The sequence below is a fragment of the Astyanax mexicanus genome, chromosome 10 (assembly GCF_023375975.1).
Source record: "Astyanax mexicanus isolate ESR-SI-001 chromosome 10, AstMex3_surface, whole genome shotgun sequence".
Taxonomy (NCBI): Eukaryota; Metazoa; Chordata; class Actinopteri; order Characiformes; family Acestrorhamphidae; genus Astyanax; species Astyanax mexicanus.
Window position 1 is genome coordinate 41,591,152 of NC_064417.1, and position 12,582 is coordinate 41,603,733.

Sequence of the window (12,582 nt, forward strand, 5' to 3'; positions counted from 1 at the left end):
CTTACAGCATGTGTACAAGTACGAAAAGCTAATTTCACTCAGTTTTAAAAGTAAAAAAAAAACAACAAAAAAAGAGGGAAAATCTTTATTTGGGCCTTCCATCAGTGGCCACCTTTGATTAAGTCCTGAACTTTTACTCCAAACGAAACACAGAGAACAGTGAGAAGAGATCCATCAGCTTGCCCAATCTTGAAAGCGAAAACAGTCGCTGGCAATCTTCCAGACGGGCTGGTCACTGTTTGGGGATGGCTGGGCGGTTAATAAGAAATTCTGGTTGAAATATCTCTGTTTGTTTCCATCGAACTTGACCAAGCCTGCTGTAACCACCAGTAATGTCGTCTGGCCTTGAGTTGCTTGTTCTGTTTAAAGAAAGAAAAAAGAGAAAAACATTAGACACTGTGATCAAAGCAACAAATACTCATCATCTGGTGGAACAGTTTATCCTTCAAAGATAAAAGCTTTTATATATTTTTTTTGTTCTAATGAAAACATAAGAGCTATACTGAACCTATCCAAGGACAAGGATGACCACGTGTCAAACAGGCACTGAAGAACTAAAAATACATGAGACAGATTAATAAGAACACACTGTGCTCATCCCATACCGTGTACTGGCTGACAGTCAAGGGTATGCACTTGAAATTCACTTGAAGGAAGAGACTCAAAGAATTCTCCTAGGCTGTCCTGACCAGAAAAAGCGTTGCCGTTCCATACCAGTGTAGCTTTATCCAGATAGAGCCTTGTTAGGTTCTGAAACACAAAAATAAATATTTCACCTCATTAGTTTACACATTTAAACTACATTTCACAATAGGGTTAACACAAAAGAGCCCATGGTAATATTTATAACACATTTGACCCTTTAAAGAATGTGTAAAATTCCTTACACCATTCGAACTCCCCTAGTGAACATCCTGAGCACATCACAGGACAGTATGCTTCAATGAAATGTCTCATATAACAAATTACGCTTTACAGTCGTGTACCCTCTTGATTAAAATGAGAAATAAATATATAACAGTGGCCCAATTCATTAACTGAGTCAACTTTTACATTTTGGTATTATGGGTTAATCTTAATAATAATAATGATAAATGAAAAACAAATAATTAAATGAAAAAAATAAATAAATAAATGTAACACCATATCTGATTATTTAGCTTATCAATAGCAGGATTATGATGCACTATGTATCCAAACATTTGTAGACACATGCTCATGCAATGTTTCTTCTGAAAAAAAAAGAGGGGAACTTGGGTAAGTTCTTTCCCTTTGTGCTGCTTCTAAGACCTTCGCCTGGAAAGGTGTTGCATAAGTAGTTGGAGCATTACTTGGAGGATGTCATTTCACTTAGACCCAGAGAGCATTAGTGAAGCAAGATATTGATGTTGGATGATTTAACAGACATACCCAAAGTCATGAAACTGCCCTCACTTGTTTTAATAATATGGTTTTATCTCAGGAGTGAGTTTGAGCGAAGCCAGTGGGTGGCAGGTAGATGGGACTTTCCAATTTTGAATTTTTGCGTGGGCATCAGTAGTGTCTGGCTAAAACTGTCAACAATTTACTTCATATTTTAATGCAGCACGCCCTACACACATATATTCCATTGGTCAGTGAAGCGTTTTTTGGCTTCTATGGGACACGATACTAGTTCTTGTCCTGGGACATGCGGCATGTCAGTGTAGTTATGAACTATGAACAGTACTTCAATTCACCCTACAGATATTCAGTCAGTCAATCCATCCCACATAGGAAGCACACAACCACACTTTGCTGAGGGTGGCATTATAAATATTCAGCTTGTATCGCTGATAGTACAGCTGGCCAGATTTCTATTTATTTTTTATAATACTTTTGTCATGCACATGACGTGACACAATGTCCAGACACCATTCAAATTAATTTATTTATTCTTTTATTTTAAGGCACACTTATTTGCTGAACTGCATTCAACTGAGGGCACACAGTCTGTATAGTCTCAAAAGAAAATCAGTGGCAAATAAATGGGATGATCTGTTGAAGCAGCACGAGAGTTTAAGGCCAGCCACAATGCCCCATGCCAGGTGGATGGGTATAAACAGACTGTACAAAATAGGTATGAATGTAATTCTAATATGCTCTGTATAAAAGGGCAAAGTGGAACTATGTTATCAGAGGTGGGATGGGGTAAAAATGATATTAATTATATATTAATCAGCCAATCCCAGTTCAAGTTCAAAACCAGCTTTTGCTAATAGCTTTTTTTTAGGTGAGTTGAGCTGGTTCTTAATGGATTAATGAAAGTGTTCACGGCAATAAAATAATTATCAATAATGTCTGCAGTGCTGTTACAAATGATTAGTTAACACTGAAATCTAGAGTCACCTTTTTTGTTTTAATAAATCAACAAAGTCAACTAATCATTGCAGCTCAACTACATTGAGATGCGGATCTTTTGTCCCATGGCAAGATGCATTATCATCTTGAAAAATTAAGTCTAATTGAATAAGAAACATGTCCAAAATATCAATGCAGATTTTTATGGCAGTTATGTCCCCTATGCCTTTACCGGACATGCAGACCCATATCTTCAATGAAATTTTGAAGAAAGACAGTTTTGTGGAATGTCTCTGTAAAACATTTTTTTACAAAATGAAACTATTGAAAGAAGTTCCTAAAAGAAGGTTGACTTAATCATTTGTGCCAGGGGTTGTATTACTACTAAACATTTTATGGTTAATATCTGAAATAAGAATGTCTACTATGAAAAACAGACCTTTTTTGTTTTACAGGTAAAAAAAAAAAAAAAAAAAAAGCTCACTGTAGTTAAACATGCATAATACTAATACTTACTCTTCTTTTCTTGTCCATGCAGTCATAGTAAATGTTGACAAATTCCTCTGAGTATCTGCAGGACTGATCAACGTGAGTTCTGAAATCCTGATGAAGAAAAAAGAACATTTAATTAACTAGATTATCAGAAAACAGCGCTAAATTTAGGGGGCCCATATTCATCACTAAATCATAAGTAACAGATACTAAATCACAGTATCTCATCACTATGGTTTACCATCTCATATTTATGTCTTAGCATCTCATCATTAAGATTTACTCTTTCATAATTATGACTTAATCTCATCACTATTACTTTGTATCTTATTATTATGACTTAGTATCTCATAATTTGAATTTACTATCTGATAATTATGTCTTTGTATCTCAGCATTATGAGCTAGCGGAGGACCCTAATATTTTTTCCAAGTGGTTGAAATGGGTTCCCATACTGAATTGCTATTTAAATTGCTAGATTATATATATAGAGTGTAGTAGTAAAAGTTAAGAATATCTTACAACTGTTGAGGCCATGGTTGATCAGTCCCCTCAGGCTTCTTCCTTCTGGATTGCAGATTTGAGGATTTTACCTGCTAAAAAAAAACACCTGTTTACTGAAAGCGGTTGCTAACAGAGAGCTGCTGCTGCTGCTGCTGCTGGGTTACTGTAACTAATGAGCTACAGCGAGCTAGCTATCTAGCTAAGTTAACTGGCTAACTCACTGATATGAACTCCGTTCTGGGCAACTGGTCAAATAATGAGGGTACACAGACACGCACCGATAACACTAAACTAAACCCAAATAGATATAGTCCACTAGCTACAGCTATACATATATAATAAATAATAACTTACTCTTAGAACAAACACACCCGACTGTACCCGCGCCTCACTTAGCTAACAAACACCAGGACCCCAGAACGAGTTTACACACAGCCTGCCCACTCCTGCCACACTTTCCTCCCCCTGTTATACCAGATAATGACCGCTAAACGCTAAAGGGAGCCCGCGAGGGAGTCCACAACGAATGGGAGTCAATGGGGCTAAACGGCTAAAATGTAAATTAAAAATAGTAATTAACTTCATTTTTTTAAATATTAATTTATTTTTCGAATTTATAATAAAGTATCTTGCTTACAGAACAATGACAATCCATCTATATTCTTCAATTTCTCTACAGCAAAAGGGATTTCGGCAATAAAGACGCTAGCATCACTGCTACTGTGAGCTGATTGGTTGGTAAGCTGAGCTAATGCTGTAACGTAGATACAGCGAGATCGCGTATTAAAAGTCAAGTCAAGTCAAGTAGTTTTATTGTCAATACTGCATATGTACAGGACATGCAGAGAATTGAAATTACGTTACGCTCCTTCCCAATTTTACAGCAAGTACAGATAATAGATATAATAAAGGAGAATGGGAGACAATATGTGTACAATACAGCAGGGACACAAATAGACTTACATGAGACAAAAACAAGGTGCAGTGGTGTGGGGGAGGAATAGATATATAAATATAAGTAAATAAGTAAAAATAGATATATAATTATAATATAAAAGAGTGGGAGACACTATATGTTCAATACAGCAAGACACAATAAACATACGTAAGACAATAGTGCAATGTTGATGGTGATTGAGATGGAATGACAGTAAAAATAGTAAATAACAGTAGTGCAAATACGGTATATGGTATATAGCTTAAGGCTGGTAAAGTGAATGGGTGCGTAAGTCCTTAAAGTTCACAGTTTAATTAAGTGGAATTAAAGTGCGTATTGACAGTGCAAGTATATCAGTAGTGCAGGTGTTGTGTAGTGCAAGTCCGTTTGGAAGGGACCCGTACTTTGTGCATTGTAGTGCAGAGTCTCAGTACTTTATTAGTGGGGGGGTCAGGATGCTGAGTGAGTGTGTGCTGGGGGCAGGATTGGGATGGGGGGTAGAGCAGGAAGAGAGTTCAGCATCCTCACAGCCTGATGGATGGGGCTGTCTCGCAGTCTGCTGGTCCTCGCCCCGAGACTCCGCAGTCTCCTCTCTGATGGCAGCAGGCTGAAGAAGCTGTGTAGTGGGTGAGAGGGATCTCCTGCCAGAATTATAACAGGAGTTTGAGAGCATTAAATATTATGTCTGCAGTATAAAAACATTTGATATTGCTCTGTGTCGAGGAAATGAGTAGAATTTGCTGTATGAAAATGATCAAACATTTATAAAAGCTGATCTTGCTGAAATGCTCCATATAAACCCATTCATTCTGGACTCTCTCGGGAGCGCCCTCTGGTGGTATGACAAACAAGGAAAATATTGTGAAGTTCTATAAAATCTCTCGTCGCGCCAGCGTGTTTCAGAAAACACTGTCCGTAAAATCGCGGACACAAGCTGAAGGTTCCTGTGTCTGTCCAGTGATTCTCAACTATTCGGAGCTACCGCCTTTTAACAGTGTATTTACGTTTATCATTTATAGTTTAGTATTGTAAAAAAAAAAAAAAAAGTATGAAAAGAGTGGGTTTTTTTTAGAAAATAATTCAGTGTTTAACAGCTTACAGCTACTGAACTTTGGATATGGATTAAAAAAAATGCAAATTTACAAAGCATTTTTCTGTTCAGTATTCTAACAGATTTACACAACACACCAGACAAAAAAAAACACAGATAACTGCAACTATAAAAATATTAGTCTTTTCTTTAGAGAAATTACAGATGAAGTCAGAGAGTGATGATTAACGTTACTGTTTCCTACACATTTAAAAGACCCTTGGAAACGGGAGAAAACTGATACATGAACAGATCCACATGGCAACAGCTTTAGCCTTTAGCTTAGTTTAACATGAAACTGAAGTCTCAGTTTTAGCAGTAAAGAGAAGAATTAGAGGTCTGACAGGTGAAGTTATAACCAGTAATAAAGTCATTGCTAAGATGAGAACATAAAAAAGCAGTTTGTCTGGGCCATACAGCACTGCTACTGGACAGCAAAAATAGGGGTGGAGGTAGTGTGCCTTTGTATTAGAACTTTTATTACACAATCCGTGTTCTATCGTTTTTTTTTTTGTTTGTTTTTTGTTTTTCAAATTTTTCATGTTTTTATGATTATTCAGTTTCCATTGCGTGCATTAAACAACATGCTTGAATGTTACAAAACTGTTAATGGCAATTTAATGAAAATAATGACAAAAAATAATAATTGTAAAACTGTAAACTAAATGCTCTTGCTAATGACCTATATGATTTAACTGGTAACAGTTACAGAGATTTAGCCTGTCCGAATATTCTACATAGACTTCTGCCGTGAGCATTTTTTAATATGGTGCTTTTTGTATTTTAACATTTTAATATACTCTAAAAATACTGGTGTAGCAAGGTTTGACAATATGGCACAACTTGGCATAACAGCCAGAACAAAAGTCTGCTAAAACCTGAACGCGTTGGCGCTAAACAGAGGTATTTTTTGGAAGTTTTTTGGGACTTTTATTTTGAAATGAAGGCTTTTACGGGACCGGATCGTGTGTTTGGGCTGCAGGGGGAGCGGGTCTGGTTTGTATGGTGTTGGGAGCGGGATGGAGGTTTCAGTGTCTAATCTAGAGATCTGTAATTTAGCTTACACTGGGAAATTTGAGGAGCTGAAGAAATGCGTTCTGTCTGACAGAGCTCTGGCCTCCAGAACAGACCAGGTGTGTGTGTGCAGAGCAGTGAGCAGTTCAGACTGGGGTGATTCAGCAAACTGGAGCAAACCCAGCTAACCAGAGAACCTGCCTGCTGTTCATTACTGAGGAGTAACTAGATTAACCCATTAACCCGTGTTTACTTTGGTGTTTATTTTTATTTCCCTCTGCCTTTAGGACCACAGGACTGCTCTGCACTGGGCCTGTTCAGCTGGACATGCAAACATTGTCCAGTTTCTTCTGGATGTTGGAGCTGAAGTGGATCTAAAGGATGATGTAAGTCAGCAGCTTCCCTCAGTCAGTTCTCAGTCAGTTCTGAGTTCAGTGAGTAGAGTTACTGCTGCCTGCAGGGTGCTGTCTGGGGATGCTGCCATTGTGGTATTAAATAAGAAGCTATCTATCTCAGCAGAAAATAATATTTAATCACATGTATTACATATTTCTTATTAGACCACTTGTTGCTGAAATCTCAGTAGATAGACATTTGCTTTTGTTAGAAAACCATAAAGAACTCTTATAAAACAGTGATTTTCATATTTTATTTTTTTTCCTTAACTTAAACATAATCATGTTCTGCTTGCACAGTGTTTAATATAAAAGCTGCATGTAAGGTTAAAGGGAGCTGCTTACTGTTTGTATAAAATGTTAAAACTAAATACAATAGCTTGTGTATCTTTTTAAAGTTATGTAAGAACTAAAAATCATAATTTTAATCGAGAATGGCTTGTAAATTTGTAGAATATTGGGAGAATTTTCCTTACAATATCGCCCAGCCCTAGGGGGAGCTGCAAAGCTGATCTAATAAAAGTGTTAAGTTTTTATTTTTTATTGGATTTAGATATTTGATCAGAACTAAAGAGGCAAATTTTGTATACGACTAAGATTTGGAAGCCTTTATTAATCCCACAATGAGCATATTTGCAATGTTGCAGCAGTTTTATACAACAAAATTAAAATTTCTGTATATCGGGTTTCCCAATAGGAAGGCAAACAGTCAGTGTAAAAATAATTGCAAATTAGTTGTCATTTTAGAAATTTAGTAGGTGTCAGCAGTTGTCATTTTAAGGCAATTTTATGCTACTGATGTAATGAAAATCCAATAGCATATATATATATATATATATATATATATATATATATATATATATATATATATATATATATATATTTTTTTTTTTTTTTTCTTATTAAACTCTTTTTTTAAACTATGAAATACATATTAAGAACATTTAAGAACACTGTGTTCAGAATATGAAGTTTGTTAAAATATACTAAATCAAATAAAATCACTGCTTTGGTCAAATTGCTTTTTTTTTCGTAAGGTGGGCAAAATTAAGGTCCTCAAAAATAATTGAAAGCTTGTCCATATATTGTGTGATATGCTAAAAATGTGAGAATATGGCAGGCCTATTTGCATGTAAGCTTTTCAATACTATGTTGTTGAATATTAATGCTGTATTGAAAAACATACTATTATGGTAGTATTGATGATATATTAATGATTTCTTACACCCCTGTGTGTTCTATATGATTTCAGGCCTCTTGGACCCCTCTACACATTGCAGCTTCAGCAGGGAGAGAGGAAATTGTGCGATCTTTAATATCAAAAGGGGCACAGCTGAATTCAGTCAACCAGAATGGATGCACTCCATTACATTATGCAGCGTCAAAGAACCGATATGAGGTAGTATTACAATAAGTGTCCGTTTTATGTTAAAAAATGCTATATAGAATGTACACAATTCTGAAATGCCCCCCCCCCCTTACAGATAGCACTGCTTTTGCTGGAGAATGGTGCAGACCCCAATGCTACAGATAAACTAGAATCCACACCTTTGCATAGAGCGTCAGCAAAGGGCAACTACCGTCTCATCCAGCTCCTTTTAAAACAGAGTGCTTCCACCAATATTCAGGACTCTGAGGGAAACACGGCTCTGTGAGTACTGTTGCTTTATCTACTCTAGGGATGCTCTGAATATTTGGCAGTGTTAAATATTTGGCCATAGATGAAAAAAAAATCTTTGTTTGGTTGAATTAAAGTAAAAATATCTACTGATTTTTACGGCTCAATGGCTAATTTATTTTACGTCATATTCTATTGTCTTCTCAAATGTTTAATTAAATGTTTAATGTTTTGGTTTCAGACAAAAACATTTATTTCAGTGCATCCCTAATTTACAAAGATGCACATTTATTGTTGTTGTTGTTTGTGTGCTTTACCCAATACAGCACATCAATACAATACTTTTAGTATTGTTCCTAATGGTTAAAAACTATTTCTGTTTCCAGCCATCTTGCTTGTGATGAAGAGCGAGTAGAGGCGGCGAAGCTCTTGGTTGAACATGGTGCCAGCATCTACATTGAGAATAAAGAAGAGAAAACACCTTTACAGATTGCCAAAGGTGGGCTAGGAGCTTTGCTCCGCAGGATTGTGGAGGGCTGAAATAACCACTGACCAAACTCCCAGCTGAGGAATGCACTTGAAGCTTTCTGCTGAACAGCTCTGAACAGGTCCGCCGAGTAAGAGTTTTTCTGACAGGATGGTGGACAGCAAGAAACATGGATGATAAAAATAAGAAGAGAACTAATGCATTGTTGAAAGGACTCGCTGTGTGAAGCCTGAAATGTTCACAGCTTGGTTCTTCCTCTCAGTGTTTTGAAACATCTGTTTTGTACTATGAAGATAATTATTTTAGATATCATTACAGCTCATGCATATACGTCTAGCTTTAACACATGCAGTCATTTTGTTTATTTGGATTGTTTAGTTTCCTAACATTTAATACGTAGTCATTGAGTTTAACATAGAAATGTTGTTTTAAAGGACAATAAAATGAAAAGGTGAAATCCAAATTACTTTGTTGCAACTTTGATTTGCATTAAGGTTTTTTTGTTGTGGTTTTTTGATAATATTTTCTCAGGGTGCCACTAATGTCAGGAGGTAATGTGAACAAAATTCAGTCTTACACTTTAGGGAAGTAGACAAGGAGCTAAGTAAAGCTTTGTTTATGAATACTCTTTATTATGAAAATTTACCATATAATTCCACCGTGAAGCATTTGCATAACGTAAAGTGGATAACATTGATTATGTTAGCGGGCCAATGGTAAATTTTGTAATTTGTTTGGTTTTTACAAAAATAACCTTTGGTTTAAAGTAGTAAATAAGTAGTAAACTATGTGGGCACAAGTGAAAATAGTTTATTCTATTATTGTTAGAGTAAGACTAATATGCTCTACTCTCCACAAAATGTTTGTGTTGGACAAAAACTTCCATTCACTTTTTGATGAAAATGAAATCTGCCAGTAGCCAGAAAAAAGATACTTCAATAAACAATTATCAGGTAATGGTTACGTATTGTTAGGTATGTTTTATAAAATGTCATTGGAAAAATCACTTGTTGATTTATTGATTTAGTTAGAGAGTTATTCTCCCACACTTGTGATGCTGGGTATTTCCATTTGTGTGTAGTATTCATTTTCAGAGCTACGTTTATATGACATGTCTCTGTCACAGACCTTCTGTGAATAGTGGGATCTGTGATTTGTTATACATAATGCACTGTAAAAAAGACTTAATTTGCGCAACAAATATGGTAATTGTACTGTAGTAGTGAATTGCCATGAGATTGGGACTCTTTTGGAGAATAGCTCTCTTATAGAATCTCTTATACGGCCCAATCTTTTTTGCAAACAGTGTAACTGCAGGTTTTTTATTATAATAAAAAAAAACAAGAAACATCTAATTTTACTTGTTAAACTAATTGGTCAATCTTTAAACAACTGATGATGATGTTCTGCTTGGCTGGAATGGAAACCTGCAGACACACTGACACTTAGTGGGTGAGACTGAAAACCCCTGCTCTACAGAAATCTTAGGGAAGTGATCAGGAAACTTTCCACAGCTCTTTTCCCGATACATATGTTGGTTTACTGTAATGATACATTTCCCATAGCTCTCAGCTCAGTGCACAGTTCCTAAAAGTCCTTTTTTGGCTTCGGAAATGCGTGGCACATGTGTAAGACCAGCATATCGTTCCACGGAATCCAACCTCTTACCTGTAGGGTGGTTAACGGTCAGTATCAGTTCCTCAGCTCATTCCACAGTCTAGAGATTTTGTCTGGGATTAGACCCAGTATAGTTTCATGCATGGCAGCTCGAAACATCAGCATAGTAATCACTGTCTTTGTAAGTCACCTGAGAACTAAAAATTTCCTAATTTTTTGGGCTGGGTCATGCTTGGAATCCCAAAAAGCTTAACATTCTTGTCTCAGAATGCATTTATGTTTTGCCACAGTAACCCTAAGTATCAGGAGGCACTTAAATTGGGTATTGTGTAACCTGTCACTTTCTATCAATTAATCTCTATGGGAATTTGCACCTGTCACTTCAGGTCATGAGTTGCATTTCAAGTTGGTATGAGGAATTCTTTTATTTATTTATTTTTTATCATTGTTTCCCAGAATGCTCCAAGTGCTGAAACCAAAAGTGTACAATCCCTATTCTTTCCTTTTTATAGTGGACCAACAAAAATTAATTTGATATTAAAATATAAACCTTAAGGACTTCATGGACAGGGATTAAGCTTAGTCCTAGACTATATTTTCATTTCAATGGAAAATCATTAAAAATGCTGTGTAGTCTAAAACTATGCTTAGTCCCTGTCTAGAGAATATGGATCAGAATTTCAGATTTTATTTACTTTTAGTTTTCTACACACTAAATTTACAATTGTTTTATTTAACAGTGTGAGTCATAAAATATAATACCAGCAGTGCTGATTTAACAGAGAGGGATTAGACCTAATTGTAGAGTATATTTTACTTTCAATGGAAAACCTCCAATGCTGTTGTCCAAGACTAGACCTAATCCCTGTCTGGTAAGGTGCCCCTATTAAGTGTGTTAATTGAATATTGACAGATATTCAAAACGTTTACTGTGTGAAAATATTGAAGATTTTTTTTTTTTTTCCTTTAATCCGATCCCAGTACCTTTATGCTAGGTTTCTATAAATAATGCAGCCCCAGACCCTAGTTAATAGGTTCTCTTAATTAAAACAGAAACAGTTTATTTTATATAATAATAACACATTTTAAACTGATTTATTTAGTTTCATAGCATTATTTTAGTGACATATTTATTTTTACAGTGTGTTTGATGTCTTATAATTGAGTCTGCCTGACTTACCTGACCATTCAGCACATTGTTATCTGCATTATTGCACACATTAAAGTGCTTTACCTGGTCTAAAAAGTTAGTCAGCTGATTCTACTAAAGATGCACAATGATATCAGAATCATATCTGTATTGGCCGATAATTGCTTTTTTTTTAGAATCATCAGCATCAGGCCAATTACTTAAATTGGCCAATATTCCAAACTGATATACTTGCTGAAGTATTCACCGAATGCCGGAAAAGAACCAGGTGACACTTGCCACTGCAGCTAAAATATGTGTGATATGTGAACAATTATTTATTTCTGAAGTTATACCTGTGTGTGTAGTCTTTGTGTCTATAGGCACCAGCATATATATACATGTGTAATATCAGCTTCAGCACAGAATTCCCATATCAGTGCATCTCTTGATTCTACTAAAATTCTGAATTCGTTTTACCTCAAAGGACAAAACAGAGATGCATAGTTTACATAGTTTATGACTCATGTAACCAGATCTGATGTTGCAGAGCACAGACACACCCAGGATACATGGTACTTGTTGTAGTGCTTTGTAAGACAACAGGCACAATAACCAATACACAGGGTTATACCATTTATTAAGAACAATTGCCCACATAAAGGTGGCAGTGAGAGTTAATAAAAGAGTACATCACATATTTAAAAATCCAATCAAAACATCATTAGCATGTGGTTTGGAGGACATTAACAGCCAGCTTTGGTGTTTAATGTGTTTTAATAATGCCGAAATGCTGAAGATAAACTAACATAGTCACTTGCAAGCTAAAGAAAACTGCACTGACCTATGAGATGTGTTGTGGGGTCTCCTGCACTGAATGTAGATGTGATAATGCAGATTAAGGACTGATAAATGGCTGCGCAATTTACAAATGGACTGCCACACCCATCTGCATAACTCGCTTGAGGAGGCTGACCAGT

The 12,582-nt window shown here is 35.9% G+C and overlaps 2 protein-coding genes across 6 annotated transcripts; one reads left to right on the forward strand and one right to left on the reverse strand.

Moving 5' to 3' along the window:
* Positions 1-71: 71 nt before the first annotated feature.
* nxt2 (nuclear transport factor 2-like export factor 2) lies at positions 72-3,783 on the reverse strand. 4 transcript variants are annotated; one of them, XM_007247415.4, is made up of 5 exons: positions 3,670-3,783; positions 3,334-3,407; positions 2,836-2,922; positions 606-750; positions 72-359 (listed from the first exon to the last, which is right to left on the reverse strand). In XM_007247415.4, the coding sequence occupies exons 2-5, from the start codon at positions 3,346-3,348 to the stop codon at positions 175-177; spliced, it is 432 nt and encodes a 143-aa protein (XP_007247477.1). In that variant the 5' UTR covers positions 3,349-3,407; positions 3,670-3,783; the 3' UTR covers positions 72-174. The 4 variants fall into 4 exon arrangements, with proteins under 4 accessions (XP_007247477.1, XP_007247478.1, XP_007247479.1 ...); XM_007247416.4 differs by having other exon boundaries at positions 3,334-3,404; positions 3,670-3,777; XM_007247417.4 differs by having other exon boundaries at positions 3,537-3,754.
* A 2,487-nt stretch (positions 3,784-6,270) lies between these two features.
* psmd10 (proteasome 26S subunit, non-ATPase 10) lies at positions 6,271-10,206 on the forward strand. 2 transcript variants are annotated; one of them, XM_007247422.4, is made up of 5 exons: positions 6,271-6,475; positions 6,644-6,742; positions 8,004-8,150; positions 8,236-8,402; positions 8,756-10,206. In XM_007247422.4, the coding sequence occupies exons 1-5, from the start codon at positions 6,362-6,364 to the stop codon at positions 8,907-8,909; spliced, it is 681 nt and encodes a 226-aa protein (XP_007247484.3). In that variant the 5' UTR covers positions 6,271-6,361; the 3' UTR covers positions 8,910-10,206. The 2 variants fall into 2 exon arrangements, with proteins under 2 accessions (XP_007247484.3, XP_049340390.1); XM_049484433.1 differs by having other exon boundaries at positions 6,300-6,475; positions 6,644-6,790.
* The last annotated feature ends 2,376 nt before the right edge of the window (positions 10,207-12,582 follow it).